The sequence below is a fragment of the Bacillus rossius genome, chromosome 6 (assembly GCF_032445375.1).
Source record: "Bacillus rossius redtenbacheri isolate Brsri chromosome 6, Brsri_v3, whole genome shotgun sequence".
Lineage (NCBI taxonomy): Eukaryota > Metazoa > Arthropoda > Insecta > Phasmatodea > Bacillidae > Bacillus > Bacillus rossius.
This window is the reverse complement of record NC_086334.1, coordinates 61,355,195-61,375,101: the sequence shown is the minus strand read 5'-3', so window position 1 is coordinate 61,375,101 and position 19,907 is coordinate 61,355,195. Positions and strand designations below refer to the sequence as shown.

The window sequence follows — 19,907 nt, the reverse complement described above, 5'->3', positions numbered from 1 at the left end:
CTCTATGTCTGCCGAGCAATAGCTTTCAAGCCATTACGTTACGTTTTGCTATTGTAAGGAACTAAGTAGAGAGTAAGAAAAAAATAAATATCTTGACAGTTTGTAGTACCCGCCATATTTGTTTCAATTTTCAATACCGTTTTTGTATATTACAATTTAAATTTTTTTTTTTACAGTACCTACTTATAACTTATTTGCAAGGAGTTTGGTTTAGTGTTTATAATTTATCTGCTGAGCGTCAAGAATCTTATGGCTACTGAGACCGAAGACCAGAAATATTTATCAATTATGTAATATATTGTTGAAAAATTTGAATTTTACTATTTCAGGTAGGTCGATTTTTTTTTTATTAATTAGAATAGTTACGTGTAATTGCCATCTTCCTTTATTTCATATTAAACATTATGTTTGGTTGAGTGTGAGATAATTTTATTTATGTATGTTTTAATTTCATTTAATTTCTTATATATATATTCTTACCTACCTACATCTATTAAGTTTCAGGCGGATGTTAACATTGTCATTCCAGTTGTATAATTTTTTTGTCAAATTAGTTGTTATTTATACTTTTTGTTTCATTTTGGACTATGTTTTTTTATACTTAATTCAAAGATTTGTGGTGTGTACAGGGAGTGATATCTCTATTAATTTCTATACTCCTTTGGATAAGCGGAATATGGCCACCACAGTTTTACATATCAACAAATCCTACAAATGTTTTAAACATTATGACAAATAAAAAATAGTTTCACAAACATCCTTAGTTTTTTTTGGTGTGTATAGTTTGAAGTTTAATATTATGTATGTACGTAAATTCTTAAACATAGAGTTATTTATTAATTTATTTAGAAAATTATTCATAGGTAGGTAATAAGTTTTCCTTTATATCTCTTTCGATTTGGAGTGTTTCCGAGCCATTCGGGGTCCTCAACATCACCCCCCCCCCCAGGTGGGAAAAAACCCCAAAATTTCGAAAGTTTAAAATTTTTAAAAATCTTTCTCTTTCGATTTTAAGCGTTTTCGAGCCATTCAGGGTCCTAAAACCCCCCCGCCCCCCTCTGGGAAAAAGCCCCAAAATTTCGATAATTTTAGGAATTTCAAATATCTATTCTTTCGAGATGGAGTGTTCTGAAACATTCGAGTTCCTGAACCTCCACCCCCCCCCCCCCTCCCTTTTCTCAAAAGTGAAAGCCACAAAATTTCGAAAAATTGGAGAAAATTGTATTAAAATTAAGTAATTACGAACCTAAGTGTCCGGGGCATGGTGGAACTTTTACCCAAAGTCGACTTCGCACCCAATTTTATGGGAGGGGGGGGGGGGGAGGGGGGGAGTGCAAAACTCCAAAAATACGAAAAATTTCAAAAATTTGTTAAATTTAAGTATACTTTTTTACTATTTGGAGTGTTTCCGAGCCATTCGGGGTCCTGAAACTACCCTCCCCCCACAAGGAGTCAAAGACCCAATAATTAAAAAAATTCCCAAAATTTCCAAAAACCTATTCTTTTTCGATTTGGAGTGTTTACGAGCCATTCGGGGTCCTCAACACCACTCCCCCCCCCCCCTAAAATTTAGAAAATTTCAAAAATAATTCTTTCGATTTTTATTGTTTCCCAGTCATTCAGGGTCCTCAAAATCACCTTTCCCCCTCTGGGGACAAAGCCCCAAAATTTCGACAATTTCAGGAATTTCAAATATAATTTCTTTCGAGATGGAGTGTTCCAAACCATTAGAGGTCCTGAACCTCTAACCCCCCCCCCCCCCCCCCCCACCCTTTTCTCAAAAGTGAAAGCCACAAAATTTAGAAAAATTGGAGGAACTTGTATTAAAATTAAGTCATTACTAACTAAAGTGTCCAGGGGATGGCGGAACGTTTACCCAAAGACGTGTTCTCCAACAAATTGTGGTAAGGGGATTGGGGGAATGCAAAACCCCAAAATTTCGAAAAATTTCAAAAATTTAAGTTGGAGTGTTTCCGAGCCGTTCGGGGTCCTGAAACTACCCTCCCCCCACAAGGAGTCAAAGACCCAATAATTAAAAATATTCCCAAAATTTCCAAAAACCTATTCTTTTTCGATTTGGAGTGTTTACGAGCCATTCGGGGTCCTCAACATCACCCCCCCCCCCTAAGGGGTCAAAACCCCAAAATTTAGAAAATTTCAAAAATAATTCTTTCGATTTTTATTGTTTCCCAGCCATTCAGGGTCTTCAAAATCACCCCTCCCCCTCTGGGGACAAAGCCCCAAAATTTTGACAATTTCAGGAATTTCAAATATCATTTCTTTCAAGATGGAGTGTTCCAAATCATTCGAGGTCCTGAACATCCACTTTTCGCAAAAGTGAAAGCCCCAAAATCTTGAAATATAAGAATATATATAATTGGGTTTTAGTATGTATGACGTCGATAAACTCTTACACCGTTTGCCTGATCGCCATGAAAGTTGGCACATCGAAGTGTTTTTATCATGGAGAAGGTTTTTATGCTAACCATTTTTTTTTGTAACTCGCCGCTAGATGGCGCTGTAGCGCATCAACTTCTAAACCTTTCAACCGATCGCCATGGGTAAACAGAAAATCATAGGTCACAGATACACAAACAGTAATTATGTGTCATTTCTTAATGTCCAACACACTGGACATATCGCTATCCATTTTGCTGTAACTCGCGGACAATATATCACCCGGTGTTCAGCCCGGGCAAAGCCGGGTACTGCAGCTAGTACACATATAAAACCAAGCTGCAGAGATCAAATACAGACGATGACACGGCTGCTCGCGACGCGACACCTGAATGATGGTGGCCACTTGGTCGGAGAACACGTCGAACAGCTTCACGTCCGAGGGGATGCCCCCGCTGCCCACAGCACCATCCGTGCGCTGCGAGAACACGGCCAACCGGTCGATCAGCGAGATGATGATGTTCTTGACGTTCACGCCCGGCTGCAGCTCCGCGCAGGACTTCAGGAACGGGTTCAGCGTCTGCAGGTGGAACTCGTCCGGAAACACCTGCACACCACAAAACACAAGTCTACAATATCTACATACTGTATGTTTCACAGTATAGGTCAGTATTACAGTAGAGCTATGTTCTGGATGAAAATATTATCAGGAAATATTTCAGAAGCACAAGAAAGAGTAGATAAAAAAAAAATGGCATGATAAAACGGAAACAGTTTATTTAACGCTTCATATTTTAAATTTAAACAACTGCAAGAGGTAGTTCAAGTGTGAAGAAAGAAAGAAGGAAAAAACAAGAAAAGAGAAAGAAAAGGAAGGAGGAAAAAAGAAAACTATGCATTAGCATGGTGGAGTATCCCCAAAAGACAGCCTTACGTACAACATTCAACTAAGACCTGAACAGTAAGAAATCCAAGTTCTTGTAAGCAATGTGCAGAAATCTGTATAATAAAGGAGACAGTTTGTCTGTCTATCACATAGTGCATAAATGGAGAGGCCTAGAGCCATTTAATTTGATACACAGAGTCTTTACGGGTAATCAGTTTGCAGCGCAATGCAATTTTTTCAAAATTTGATCTAGTATTTTTTTAAATTTAATTTTTTAGTTTTTCACACATCAATATGGATTTTTGCCCCATTCAAGTCTTTAACTAGAGAAACCCTGTTACACTATTTGCGGGTTCATCATCACTGTCTTTGATCCAATTGTAAAAATTTAATACTTTTTCCTGTAGTATTTTTTTTAAATACAAATAGATAAATATATTCTAATAACCGTATATTGTTAAATGCCAACATAGCATATTTTGATTTATAATTATTCTGAATATTCTTTATATATATAAATTTAATTTATAATTTCAATAAAGTTTTGTTTATTCGAGGTACGGAAGGGGTGGATCTGTGTGAAGTACCCACAAATACGGGCAGCGACATTCCAATAAGGAGGAACAGAGGTGGACATGAGTTGCATGATAGTCATTCACTGACTGATCAAAGTACCTATAAAAAAATTTAAAAATATGTTTTTAAAAGCTTACATAGGTACACTGAGTCACTTTAATAGCACTAGGGATATTTTTCTCCATTCATGCATAATAAGCAGTGCAAAAGTATTCTACCTATAGCCTTCTGTAGCGAAGCATAAGTATTTTAGCTAATATTTTATATAGTTGCACATATATGATACTATGTGGTTATTAACCATGCTTCTCCAAAATATATTAAATGTTTGACAACTATAAATTTTAATTGGTTACATTAATTTCAGGTGTGAAAGGCATAAACATTACCCAAGACCTTAGTCTACATTATAACAATTTTATTTTTATTTACATATCAAGGCTGTAACTGCCACAAAAAAATAACTGTATTTCGGCATTAAAACTACACATTTGATGATATTATGTATATAGCTTTACTAATGGTTACTTCAACCATGGGCCTCTCTGGCGGGGTGGATGGGGGGGACATGTCCCCTCCAAAAATTCCTTGTGGAGGGGGGACAGAATAGCACTCAAGGTTTTTTTTCTTTTCATTTTTTTTATTTTCAAGTTTCTACGATTCTCAGGATAAATATCTTTCATTTAAGAAATGTTTTGTTTCTGTCTCTTAGAATTGTATTTTGTGTGCTATTTTCCCAAGTGTGAATTCTCTCGTCCCAAAGCATTCTACACAATTCTTCATTCAATATTACATTATTATCATTACATTGTTACTATTATTATCATTACATTACATACAATACATTCTATTTGGATATTTTTACTTCTATTCGCCAAATATATTTACATCCATGTCCCCACTAAATTTACTTACCAGAGAGGCCCATGACTTCAACAAGCATCCAAAACCAGATCCATTCCCTAATGTATTAGTACTGTGGTCAGTAAAACACTCGCACTACATAAATTACTGAATTAGTGATTTGTTGAATAATTTTCCATGATAACTACACCTATGTCAATATTTAAAATTTCAAAAATAAAAAATAATTAAGTTTTTCTTTTCAATTTGATTTCAAGTACCTGCAGTATAAATAAAAAATATCTGATTATATTTTAGGTGTAGTGAAGCTGTTAAAATTCACATTTTGCAACTATAAACACTGAGGTTAAAAGTCATTGTTGTACACTACAAATAAGTATACATTCAAAGTTAAAACATGTTTATGGGCCTGACAAAACCATATAAGAGTTTATTTAATACATGCACAGTAAACTGCAGAAAAGATAAAGTTAGCACTGTAAGATAGTCTGCAATATAGATATTTTTAATATGTTGAAAGTAAGAAAACAGCAAACATTAGAATACAACAAAAATGTAAAATCACAGTTTTTTTTTTTTAAGTATTTATCACCATTAACATAGAATTTAATAGAATATGACTAAAATTATCATAAAAAATTTTCAAGAAATTTTTTTTTCCCACTCCTACCAATAAAATTTTAATATTCATATTCAAATACATATTTCATACCACAAAATTTGTATTTGCACACATCTAAATGGCACTGTTTTGATTAAAAACATTTTTTTTTTAAATTTTGCACACGAGACATTTATTCTTTATTAAAAATAATTTTAATATGCAAAATTTACTTTTTTACAAAACGGGATTTAGAAATAAGTTGTACAACCATCAGAGGCATTATACCATGTAGTTCGGTGACCTGTTTAACTGAAAACAATGCTTTTAGAGTAAAATGTACAACAAGTAATATTTTTAAAAGTGAAAAAAAAAAAAAAGTATTAAACCATATATTTGTTACTACAACCATATACACAGCAGGAGAGCAGACACCTCGGAAGAGTCACCAACCTGGATGATGCACTCCATGAGGTACTCCTGTGCGATGGCGTCCCTGCAGCTCACCACCTGCTCCAGGATTCCCGGCAGCACCAGCTGGAGTGCACATGCAAACCAAGGTACTTCAACAGGAAGACTCACCAACTTCCAGTACATTCACAGACTGAATGCATTCTGGCAGAAATATCTTTAAATAATTTCTAAAACATCTGTCATTGAGCATATTTTTTTTCCTTCTTAAGATTTTTTTGAGTATCTTTGTTAATGGATGGTTAAGCTTGTTTGCATATAACATTTTTTTGCATAATATGTATTTAAATTTATTTTCAGCAGTTATGCATAAATACAACCCCACCACAAACAGTATCAGACCTAGAAGCTTGTGACTGAAAAGGCTTGTCAGAAACTAGTAATTTTTCCAGCTCTCCCCATTGAAAGCATCACTTTATCCATTTTTAAGTAATGTTAAAGAGGGGAGAGGTTGCCCTTCAGCCTCTAATGGCTACAATTTTACCCCTTTTACAACCCTTAGATGTGGAATTCCATAAAACGGCGAAAAGGAGTTGGTAGTTTTTACATGTTTAATATTTCTATCCAACATCTTTAATTCTACCTCATCAGCACCCGAGATATGATGATTTATTATAACACCATACTTACCGTCTTTTCACACCCTTAGGGGTATAATTTCATGATGATAATCCTAGTGTTTATAGCCAAAGGTCTTACTAATAAAAAAAGGTCTTTAATGCGGCACACTCGGAACAGCTGATTTGAGACTCAGACAGATTATTGAACGTCAATATAAAACAAGTTGTACTAAGTTCCTTAATAGAAAAAACAAACACAATATTACCAAAATGTACCCATGAAATTGGAAATATAACCTGCTAGAGAAAGAAAACCCCTGTACTGAAATTAAAAACGAAAGCAATGATAAACATAGAGCGAACCAAAAACACTGGCACTACAGATATACAACATGACAGCCAAAGGTCAATAGCAGGAAACCACCCAAAAAAAAAAATCTGAACAACAGAGGCGCGAATCATGCCAGATCACAGAATATGGTGAGTTACAACCTTTCACTGTCCAATCCAACAGATATGTTGAAAAATATTAACTTTATGTTTTAAATAATGTAAAAAAATAAATAACCATTTCCAATAGTTTTTCCTCCCCTCATAATTTCGATCAATGTACAGATTCCTCCCCTCCCCCCTCCCCAACAAGACTAAATTATACGTGAAGACAATGTTAATATTTATTTTGTAGTCACAGATTTAAAAGTCCCTTTGAATTCTAGATGTCTCAAATTAAACAAATGTAAATTTCAAGTATCTCTGTACTTGCAATGACACAGTCGAGGGCGGCACGGAAGCATACCTTGCGGTACTTGTCGAGGGTGACGTTCTCGAGCTGCGACAGCCGCACCAGGTTGGTGCCCACGAGGATGCGCAGCTCCTCGCGCTCGCGCTCGCGCCGCTCGCGGTCGCGCGAGTGGCCCTGGTGCTGCATGCGCACCCACAGCTTGTTCATCTCGGCAAAGTTCATCAGCACAAAGTCGATGGAGTCCCGCACCTGTCCAGCACACAAGCTGGTTACCAACACCTGGACATTCCCCCGCAAGCGTGACCGGCCTGCCCCGGGCGGAGCCTCGCACACACACACACTGCCTGTGTCAACACTAGCTGGGCTTCACTTGTGTCAACGTTCAAACACAACCGCACACACGCAGCCAACAGTCTTACAGTAGTGACAGATGCCAAGCTAACATCGGTACATCACTGCTACGTAACATTTTCATTACTATTTGCAAAAGACTTACAAGACTTACTTACAAGCTGTTATACATCGTAGCAACTCTCTATACTGAAGTCTAAGACGTGTAAATAACACAGCAAATCCTCGTAAAAAATAAAAAATTCTGAATATCCCAAAGATTAGCAGAGGTGTTTTGAAGAAGGCTAGGTTAAGAGTTAGTACGGTTTACTTAAAATTTTAGGTTACAATATTATTAGGTTTTGTAAGCTGTGTTAAAATATTTAAGACTTTAACGACAACTAATTCACTCACCTTTCCTGATACAGTAAATAGCAAAGTAACCAACCGGGTCAGGTAGATGCTTGCTACTTCGATGCAGCCAAAGCTTTTGCACTGTGAGTCACTCAACCTTGATAAGCTATCAAATATTGGTTTATGTGACAAATATAGAGGCTGGTTCTCAACATTTTCTTCTAGTATTGTATGTTATTTGCTGATAACTATTTACAAAAGGGTAGTTAACATTTATTATTGTAATTGCTACTTTCAAAAAAAATTAAAAAATTAAAAATTACACCACCATAACATTCACTACGAAAATTCTCCCTATGAAGTTTGATTAAAATTTAGGTATTGCACAAATCACAAACATTTATTTTATAAAAAGCTTGGTATCATACTAGACTCCAAGTTGTTATTACTCTCCACATGTTGACTTCTTGGTTGTAGCCATGATTAAATTCATTAACAAATAAGCTTGCAATATTGACTACATACTTAAAAATATGCCATCTAGCTTAGAATTACTTTTTGGGGTGTTCATTTGTTTGTAACTATTATAATACTATATCTAAACTTAGCTGGAAACACTTCCCTGAAAATAATGGGCTGGAGTCCAGCATAATAGTCATTTACAATATTTATTTTGAAATTTTCATAGTAAAACTATATTTAGTTATTCTTTTATTTATTTTATCCATAAAATTGTAACATTCTAACTAACAGTTTGAAAACTTTTGAGGTGGACACAAAAAAAAACAGACAAAAACTATAATACACATAAAAATAATTACACAAAGCAGGAACTACAATAGAAATGACATTCACTCCAGGACAAGATACAGCAAGGATAAGAAACAAATAAAAACATATTGTCGCATATTAAGAAACAACACAGTCTAAGTGACATTTTCAGGGTGTCTACCCGATCTAGTAAATGAAATTCCCTGATTTTTCCAGGTTTTCCAGGTCTAAAACTGAATTTTTCCAGGTTTTCTTTAACACAATTACGACAACTGCATAACAATACATTGATGGGTTTCAAAGTATTTAAACTTACTTAAATTAGTAAAAATATTACCTTCTTCTAGACGTGGCCAAAGTGACTCAATTGATGGCAAATAAAACATGCTGCTACAAATATTTCACACAATTACTTTTGCAAAAAAACATTAGTAAAAGGAAGCTCCCGTCAATTTCGCAGTGACTCAACTTTTGTGTCTATTGCACTTGCTTCAGAACAAGCCAAATCCAACACTCGAGCCTTCTTCAACTGCAATGCCTTGATCTCCTCGTCAACTCTTCTTTTTTCTGCCTTCTTCTTGTTGTATGTAACTTCCTTTTCTTTTTGTTTTGTTTGCAGGGCTTCCTTACTCCTACAACTAGCATTTCTTACATACTGTAACATGGACTTGATGATATCAACATGCTCTACACCTCCAGAACGTTGAACAAAGTCATACACTTGTATTTGTGCAATCAGTGTTTCTTCCTGAAAGTTTTGAGTCAGCAGATTAGAATTCACTGAAAATCCTCTTTCCAATGATGCATTTCCATCATCATCCTCACAAACTTTAGAAGGCCTGTTTTGGCAATTACTGTATGTGCCTTAAGAATGAGCATCCACAAGTGATCAAGGCGCCCATCTTCTTGAGAAAAAGACGAGAACAGTGCTTCAGAATCTTGCGAGGAACATACAAACTGATATGATCACTCAATGTTATCAGCTTCTTGTCCTGATAGCCACCTGTTTCGAAGAAAACATTATAAACTGTACTTCAAACGCTGTTTCATCACACCTAATATTTTAAAGACGACGGACATAAGCAGGAAATTCCTTTGGTAAGTTTGTACTTTAGGGGACTTTTGTCTTGAAGTTTTTTTACCATAACCTTTGGACAAGTCCTAACATCATTTTTCAGTAACAGGACAGACTTTTCTGGTACTTTCTCTTTCTTGATGGCATGGCGTACTGCATAACCCAACTTGATATTGTTAGCAGTCAATAGATTTTCCTTGTTATCTACATCCAATCGAGATACATTGCGTTTTTCCCTAAAGCTCTTCAGTACCTCTGGTTTCAAAAACTTTCCTGCCAAAGCTAATAAAATGTCTACCAGTGAATCATACAGAAAAGGTGCCATGGGTGCTTCACTTTGGAATATTGTAAGAAACAATTCCAGCTCTGATGCCAAAGAGTGGAAGAATGTAAATTTTACTTCTAGAAGATTATCTTCAAGAGCACTTTTCAGTACATTGAAAGACAGATGAAATAGAAACTTCACTAACAAATTTCTTTGGAACATTGTAAGAAACAATTCCAGCTCTGATGCCAAAGAGTGGAAAAATGTAAATTTTACTTCTAGAAGATTATCTTCAAGAGCACTTTCCACTACCTACATTGAAAGACAGATGGAATATAAACTTCACTAACAAATTTCTTTAGGTGGGGTAACGTTTTCATGGCTCAGCAACTGCAGTATTTTCTCACCATCTGATTGCACAAAATTTCTTGGGAAAAAGCTCTGCTCTAGTTATTCTAATGTAATCTGCCCTTCTTGCAGGTACATTCTTAAACAAAAAGTAACTGTGCCTCAAAAAACTAACAACGTCCCATTGTGTAGCAGAAATTCCTGTTTTGAAAGCACCATGGACTGTATGAAGCCCACAGCTACCAATTTCTAGCAACGATGGCGAATCTTCACCAAAAGTGTCTGTGATATGTATTTTCAAAGCTAACAAAAATGTCCAGTTTACGTTGGGGGCATCCATATTTACTTAAAATTAAATGCACCTGTCGGTGTACTCCGAGCGCGGGAAGCACATGCCGCAGCACATACGTCAGCAGGATAACAGACCAGCTTGAACCAGTTTGTATCACGTGATTTAACGCAACATCCAAATCCGATGGTAAATAAAAGAAAATGGACGTGGGAACTGTTCGTTATTTGCCATTCAAAAATAAAAATGGGAGGGGATACACTTGATGCTACGTCAATGCAAGCTGATCAATAAACAAAAAGGTATTGCTAACTACAACCTACCAAACAAAAATTCCCTGATTTTTCCCTGATTACAAAATTCCCTGATTTTTCCAGGTTTTCCAGGTTTTCCAGGGTCAGTAGACACCCTGCATTTAAAAAAAAAAAAATAGTGTTTTGTTTTTTATGGAAACGTAAGCATTTAGCATCTTCTCACGACGTGTTTCGCCAAAACCCAACTGAATGGCTGCTATGGTCTTTTACTAACACTGGCTATCATTCAGTTTCAGCATCACACATAAAGTTATTAAGCTCTCCTGAAAAATTTGCTTTTTTACTCAAAGCTGGTGGTGTTTCTTAAGAAATCATATGTTGAAAAGAGGATAGTATGGTAATGAATAAGACACTAATATATAAACAAAATATGTCACCAGACATACAGTCGAAACAACATTAACCATGTTTTCAATAATAAGTTATTGTTATTACATAGCTGTCAAGAGACAATATTGAATTATGTTTGTGATGAGTTGAAGGATAAAAAGTTTTTTTTACAGTTATTTTTATTATCCATTAGTGGAAAAAGGTTGTCATACTTATTAAAGTATCTGATAAATCCTTAGTATTGCTTAAAGTACATAGTAAAGGATTCTTATGACTATTGCTTTAATGACAGTGGTTTTAAAAAAAATATAATAATTCAGATTATTATTATTATATCAGTTTCATACAAATAATGCATCTAATATTTCTCTCCTTGTTAAGGAACCAAAAAGGGTATGTAGATTTGCATCATTATTGAAATTTTTATTTAGGCTTACAATTTTGATGAATTTATTTTGCACGTTATCCAGTTTATCACCACCCTTTTATTAATACTATTCCAAATTAGAGAGCCATGTTTCAATTTAGATCTAACTACATATATATATATATATATATATATATTTATATATATATATATATATTTATATATAGACTAAAAGAAAAATATAATTTAGAATCAAGAAAGATACCCAAATCTTTAACATATTGGGCTTTCTTAAATTCTTTATTTAAAAGTTTATAATCAAAATCTAGTGGACAGTATTTTTTAGTGAATGTTATGGTAGTGCTTTTTTCATAGTTTGGACGAATAGCTTAGCAATAGAAAAAGTGTCTCTCTGAAGCAAGTAGCAGTCAATGTACAGAAATTACTTTCCTGAATATTTTAAGGTAACCTGCTAACAGAAGACTTGTAGAATAATTAAGCACATTAATTCTATCATCTATAAAATATTGAATAAAAAAGGCAAAAGAGTATCACCTTGTGGGATACCAGAGGATGCTACATGTAATTAAAGTTGTTATTCAAACATAAAAAATTCTATCTTTCAGATAACATGAAAACCAAGAAATGTATTTGTGACTTAGACCTATGTTGGATAGTTTATCAAGTAATATGTTATGATTTAGGCATCAATCTGACCAAGTGACATAGTAAGTGGGGTTTAGAAAAGTTAATTAGTAGTTTTACCAATCATGAAACCATGTTGTTTGTTCGAGATCATATTTTTTCAAGTTTGGATCTAGTTTCTTGAATGTAATTTTGTTAAATACTTTAGCAAAACCATTAAGGAGTGACCTTATCTATTTTCCATTTATAGGGGTATACACCACAATTATTATGCTGCAATTAAAGAAAAGACTGTAGGAGAGGAACAAGAAGCAAAGAACATCCTTTTATCACCAAATATGAAATTCCATCTGGACCAGTTGACGTAGCGGACTTCAAGGATTTTACACCCTGAAGTACAAGACTCTCAGAGATGTCCGATCTAGGAAAGGAATAATTGGTTGTTTCATAAGTTGAGGGATTGTGTTAATTGGGTGGCGATGAATAAACACTAGAGAAATATTCTACAAAATTGTGATCAAAATCTAATGGGTTATTGGTAGAGGTCCATAAATATGGTATTATTTTAAATAAAATTTTGTTTTTAAAGTTAGGCATTTTGATTTAATTTTCATGTTATTAAATTTTTTGTGGTTTCAAGTCTAAAATAATTTTTAATGGTTTGAAAAGTATAAAACCATTAATTGAACAGACTAAATTTATTTTGGTCACAATGTGCATACTTACATTAAATAAAAATTATATATAATTAACAATAAAAAATATATTTAATTGACAATTAAAAATGTTTTTGCAACCTTCACACGCAATATTACATATTAAAAATAAATACTGGTGTAATAAAATGCTAAAAATTTTTTTTAAGTAGCCTCACTGAAAATGAAATTTAAAGTACAATATTTAATAAAAAGCAAAATGTCAATTAGTCTCAGTTGTATAAAACCATTGTAGGTCAAATTCTCCGGTCACTAACAATACAAGAATATGTTGAGAGAAACCTAATCAGCATTGGATGCAGGCAGCCACAGCAATTTGAGAGTGAACGTTGAAAATTCAGGATAATCTGCTCCGAGAGAATAGAGAATTTGGTAGAAGTCAACTCTCTTGATGTTTGGATCTTGCAACATTTCTGCAGTTATTCATTCGCTTGAGGACCCTTAAACCTTCAATTACACCTGATGGTTCCAATCTACGTTCCTTGAAAGTTGGCAATTTCTGCAATAGTGTTTAATGTCTTTTTTATTGATTTGAGCCATGAGATGCCTCGGATGTAGCAATCCTCTGCGAGCATGAAAACTGCTTCTGGCAGGATCTGAAGTCATCAACATTTTCAGTTTTGTTTCGCTTAGTTGAGCAGTCATTTTTAGTTTATTTATTACCTCAGTTTGCTTCACAGTTCAAAGAACAGACAGTTTATGTTTAACAGCAGGCAAGTAAAGTCCATCTCGAGTTACTAACTGGTGCAAAGGCATTCCAGCTTGCACTGCAGTAAGTGTGATGTTGGGAATGAACTCCCTCCCAACTCTGTTAACTTGATTAATTTTGTGTAGTTCTCAACAACAAACAAGCTTGGATTCTGGCTTCCTAAAGTCATTTAGAGTCATGTCATTTACATCTTTCACACCTCAGTTGTTTCAATCTTAAATTTCATTCATGAATGCAGTTATATCATCAAATTGTTTGTTAATGTACACCACTGCCTTAAACCAAGAATTCCAAAGCAGTGGTACTGACAGATGAAACAATTTCACTGCTTCTGAGTCTTCTTGAGATATATCTCTTAAAAATGTCAGGTATGCATGTCTCCTTTTTCTAGTGTTCAAGAAAGCACTTTAAATATTGATGACAAAATTCCCATATGTTGCATACAAGATTTAGTATTACATATATGTGCCCAACATTGTACATGGAACAAATGTTCAACATTGACATCAAGGATAGTAGTAGTAGTTATTCATATAGAGAGCTGAATCTGTCACAACTGCAACAGTTTTCAAACTTGAAATCATATTTGTTTAGTGTTTCAAGTATTGACTGAATGCACATAATAAAATTGGCTGTATTCAAAACCACTAAGGAGGCCAAATACACATCTTGATTTGATGAAGGTTTCAGTGGTTTAAAAAGGATATTTTATACAAACAGTTTCCATTTTTCTCCGTGGTTTCATCACACAGTATTATTAAGGGCCGGTTTTATGACCTCCGGCTAAATCTTCAGGTTAGCTAGCCCTCAGGTTAGGCTAGCCTCCGGTTAACGAACGAGGGGTGTATTATGACCCATACTTAGCCTGCGGTTGGCTAACCGGAACCTGACGAAGCTTGTGGTGTAATAATGGGTGTGTTGGTAATGAAATAAACCAGAATTTGGTAACTTTTGTTGCGAGACAGTTTTTTTTCTGGTAGAATGTTAGTCAGCTGTTTGTTTGTATTGTGATTCGGAATGTTTACAGTTGCAGTAAAGAAATATGCCGCGAACTTTATCTTGCAACAGATATAATTAAATTAACCAAAAACTACTTTTACGTCAAACCTGCTTTTTATTAGACCATAAAATTACAATTTACGATTCAAAACCCTGTGTTTTCAACTTTACTCCTGTATTGAAACTCATGATTTTGTTAGGTTATATATTAAGCCAAAACTAACGAAGTAATTCTATACAAACAAATAAATACGGATGACATTTTTGCTAGAGAACACTTATTTCTTTTATAAATTTATTTCATAATCAAATAATATACACCCTGTTTCGGGAAAATACTTGTCGATTTTCATTTCACTGGTGTAGGTTTCATTTTTGTACTAATAGTTTCGTATCACGTATCCAAATTAATCCGATCCTGATGGAATTAATTTGTGGTATAGGATGCTTGCTGTTTTAATTTAGTAGGTCGAGAGATCCTAGACATATTCACTGGGGAAATAATTATGATTATAAAATGTATACGAAAGAAATACATTTTTACAAGACCTGACATAATTTGTTTGTATCGTGATATGTTAAGTATTTTGAGTTATGTACAGAATTTTTCAACATTCTAAATTAAAACAGCAAGTCTAATGTAAAACAAGACCAACATATAAAGGGTCATGCCGATAGGATCAAGGGATAAACTTGGATACGGGAAACAGAATAATTCCAGTGCTGTTTTCATTTTGCACTTGCGTGGCAGGTAGATAATAAGTACCTAAAGGTTTGTAAGATAGGGAAGGGATAATTGGGTAACATTTATTTTCACATTCAATTGTATTCATTGAATTAGAACCACGTCTGAAGTCGTATGAAGTGCATTTCATTCCCGGCATATGTCCACTGTATTACGAATAAAAATTCACAGATACAACTTCCACGAAAACACGCATTTTATAGGTAATAATAACCCTCGTTTTGCAATTTTAAAATTCACTTATTTACACATATTCTTAAGCAGGAACATTTAAGTTTATATACATTGCATACGTTTATGTACTTCGTGATCAATTAAAGTCAAATAATAATACACGACTCGACCAGAATAGAAAAGCGTGACTACACTTTCATGTCATGTAATTTTTAATAAAACATTGACGAATACGGCGAAGCATTTTATATTTAGTAATAAATTATTCCATCGCATCCTGCAAATATTCAATAGAATTCCTCAAATAGTCATCATCACTATCAACAACTAACCTCGCCTGATACATCGCCATTTTATTTTCTGTTGCTTAGCCTCCGGTTAAGCAGCTAGCGGCCGGTTCATCCACCCGCTAGGTTAGCCGGAACTTTAACTGGAAGGTAGACGGTAACAGGAAGTCATAAAACTGAAATAAGAGCTAGCCTGCGGTTAAATTTTAGCTGGAACTTTAGCCGGGGGTCATAAAACCGGCCCTAAGTCTTCATTTCTGATGTTTTTCTTCATTTCTTCTATCACTTTCTGACCAATCAAAGGGACGTATTTTCTTCGCTATGTGTCTGAACACTGCAAATATCCACCTCCAGTTACATTACTTGCTATCCAATTCAGTAAGCTGGGATGATTAAGTTTTTCCAGATGGATTCAGCAGCAATGAAGGCCTTAGTGGTGTTCTTCAAGAAAGACTCTTTCTCAGTTTTTGCCTTCTTAGAAATTTCTTGTACTTTTTGAAGAGACACTTGTCTCTTGCATACACTGCCAAGTACTTTCCATTTTTTTTTTTTTTTTTTTTTTTAAAGTATCCATTTGTTCATGTTACAACCGACAATTACAGAACTTGCACATGAGAATATTGTCAGTAATATAAAACCAGTCACTCTTAAACTGCTTGACCCTGGCCTGAGGTGTTACTTTAGGCTTTGGCATGATTCAGAAACAATTTTCTAAACATGAGAAAAAATACTGTTGTAAAAGAAACTCACATACTTAGTTAACGTAATGAGTAAAAAAGAAACCCATACAAACAAATAACCCTGAAAATATTACATGCACACATTGCTGGAAAATAAAGTTGTCGCAGTAAAATCATTGATAAAATGTTGTATGATAAAATCCGTGGGTATACTCGGGTAAAATAATTACGCAGCACACATGTATCAGTGGTGGAAACAGATATCAATTGTTTTTGAATGGCTCAGAAAGTTGGCAGTTAAACAATATTCAGCAGTTGGTAGACTATGTTTCAGAATGAAAATAATGTGGTTATAGTTTTACTTTAATATTCAATCTTCTTGTTTAAAAGGTTTTTTAAAATATTCTATTATACGCACATTTAAAGAAAATTTTCAATTTAACAAGGAAAATTAGTAATTTTTTTTCTCAGTGATAAAAATATGCTATGGTGCTATGGTACATTTTCAACTATTGTTGCAAAAACATGGCAAAACATTATACACAGGAGACCTTTTTTTTGGAAGCTGTGAATAAACTTAGGTGTATACATTATGAAGACTTTCAATTTGCATTTTTTTTTGCACAGGTTAAAAGTTAAATATAATTTTTATTTTGCAAAAACAAAGTATTTTTCGTGGTTTGTCACGAATGAAGTTAATTCGGTTGTGATATCGCAATTCGCAAAATTTCCATGTCCTAGTCATTGGTAACTAATATTATTTATGAACAAATGACTAACTTCAACAAACAAGACAAACATGTAAATTTTTAAACAGTCAACTATACATACAAAAATTATCTGATCTCCATAAATCAAATCAATCTTAGGCTAAATAACTATTAAAAATGTTTTAAAACCTTTACAGTTATGTTTCGGACATGACAGAGCTGCATTATTAAACATGGACATAATATAAATGGGAATACCAAAGGAAAATTGCTAACATACAATAATATTGATAAGTTATAAAAAACTATTTTATGGAATTAAAAAATACACATGAATGAGCATTATTCTCCGATACATATTATGTTGCATTTGTGTTGGAGATATCTTCTTCAAAAAACTATAAAATAAAAATGAGCCAACTGAAAATGTGGACAGCGTAGAGGTGCGACCCGGCAGCCAAGGTCAACAAATGACAAAAGGGTCTACGCCAAAAAATATCCAAACCTGAACGGCTCAATGGATGCTGAATTACACAACGTGCCGAACTAAAGAACGCTGGAATACAGACCACAGTCTGTACTGTTATTTGGCGATGTAGTAAAATAATGTACAATCAAAATACTAAAGTAGTAGTTTTCTGAAAATTCTTTTGACCTGTTATAAATCTCTGATGTAACATGTAACATTCATTCGAAAATTGCGTTATTTCCAATATTTAAATTCATTTTAGTGAATGTTGAACATTCGTTTGGATGTAAAATAAACCAGAACTCGGTAAAAGAATCTGAATTGTAGGAAAAAAAAAAAAGGATAATGCAAAAACAAGGTTTCACTGTAGCTTGTTTTCCAAAGGAGCAACCTGCCAGCGACACCCACTACCCAAGGTCATCAAGAAATCAGCCCCACAGAAGGCAGGTAAGAGAGCGGTCGCTGAAAGGAAGCACCGTAAGGACAAGGCGACTGGCTACTGTGGCCTAATGGGCTTTTCCTCATTTCACCAGATGACTTGACACAGGACAGGGTGGATGCGGCAACATTCACAGCGATGAGAGAGAACAAATGTGACCACACATCCAGCATTATGGTAAGCCAATCTGAACTATCTCCTGAAATTCATAATCCATTCAACCACTACCACTTCTGTCCCATTTTACAACTTTAACTAACACAATGTAATTTTCACTGTGAAATCAAGGATAAAAACTCAATAAGTATCAGAACATTTCCATAGTGTTACTTTTACAGTGGAAACTTAAGATTTATGACATTTTTAACCAATAACTTACCTTGCACTGGATTTGGTAAGCCACAAGTATAAAAATTTATAATTATTATCAAGAGAAACATTTATTACACTCCCGACCATTTCCTACCTATGAAGGCATGTAAAATTTATCTTTAAAGTCCTGCCAGTTCGTAGCATGTCCCATATTTTAGAACTGGTTTTAGATAATGCCGCACAGATATGTGTAGCACTGGCTACATACAAATTGAACAGGAAACCGGGTATGATTTGCACCGCAAAGACAAACCAACCATGAGTGGTTCAAACACAATTACAAATCACAGAGGCACGCAACTTAAGATACTAGCACAATATTTCTCAGATTCTTCAGTGTGGGTTTTGCAGTTTAGAAGTAGAGTGCTGTTTAAAAATTCTTTAAGTATAGAAGAATTTCACGACATATATTTAATTTAAAATTTTTATTTTATTTTAAAAATACAAACAACCAAGAAACTTGTAAAGTGTTTGCTATTAACATTCACTTATTTTAATGTCTAAAGCAATATGGACAGTTATTTTCACTTTTACAAAGCCATCATATAAGTACACTTAAAACTGCGAGCAGCTTGTAAAGTTTTTTCTGACAGAGAAAGTAGTTTACAGACCTTAGTTGGATTAATTGTAATTTTGTTGTTAGTAAATACGTTGGTGATAACTAATTTTTGTGATTACTTTACTCAAAAACAATGCATTACTATATGTACAATTTTGTGGCTAATTTAATGAGGTTACAAGCAGATGATGTTTAAAATATGAAATGCTATAAGAAGGAAATTTACTACTTACGTTCAGAGGAAAATGATTTGAAAGAAAAATAAAAATATTATAAGAAGGAAATTGTAATAACCAGATAGGTGTTCTACTGTATCCAGTCAGTAATTACACTCTTTCTTTGTTTTAAATTAGAGTCTACTTGCACAAAGAGGAACATTTGTTTTTGAATGACAAGTCAAAGATAATATGTCACTGAATATTTTTTTTTTAATTTGCACAAAGAAAAAAAATTTCTTTTTTATTTGTTATTACAGTGAGTAATTTCATGGACACATGAAATAATAATTTTGCTCCTTTCTATATTCTGAGTATCAATATATTGACACTGTTTCATGTAAACCAATTCATGACAAATTAAAGAATTTTATTCTGTATTTAAATTAATGTGTTCGGCAAATTTTTCTGCTTCTACTTATAGTTTAAAGTTTCTCATATCAAAATAACTTACAACTAGAACAGAGCCAACAAAATATTACCCTATTATAAATTAGTGTAGGTAATTAAGTGTAAAGTGTAGCCTTGAGTAATGTAAAATTGAGCTTCTGCTGTATTAATTATATAGGTTAACATTTGAAAGTGGGAATGAATTATTTAAGTTCTTTAATACTCACAAATATAACTATTAACTAGTGATGGGTCGAT

General features: G+C 34.0%; 1 protein-coding gene across 5 annotated transcripts in view; it reads right to left on the bottom strand.

Annotated features, from left to right (window-relative positions):
- LOC134533254 (vacuolar protein sorting-associated protein 35) overlaps positions 1-19,907 on the bottom strand; it is a 95,563-nt gene that overhangs the window by 62,457 nt on the left and 13,199 nt on the right. Inside the window, exons 1-4 of one of the 5 annotated variants that reach the window (XM_063370687.1) lie at positions 19,877-19,907; positions 7,152-7,346; positions 5,778-5,861; positions 2,786-3,004 (exon numbers count right to left, since the gene is read on the bottom strand). The exon at positions 19,877-19,907 is cut by the window's right edge and continues 571 nt beyond it. In XM_063370687.1, coding sequence (XP_063226757.1) covers positions 2,786-3,004; positions 5,778-5,861; positions 7,152-7,319 — 471 coding nt within the window. In that variant the 5' untranslated portion in view covers positions 7,320-7,346; positions 19,877-19,907. Of the gene's footprint in view, positions 1-2,785; positions 3,005-5,777; positions 5,862-7,151; positions 7,377-19,277; positions 19,457-19,876 lie in introns of those variants that run through there. The other 4 variants (XM_063370686.1, XM_063370685.1, XM_063370683.1 and 1 more) reach the window with 4 other exon arrangements.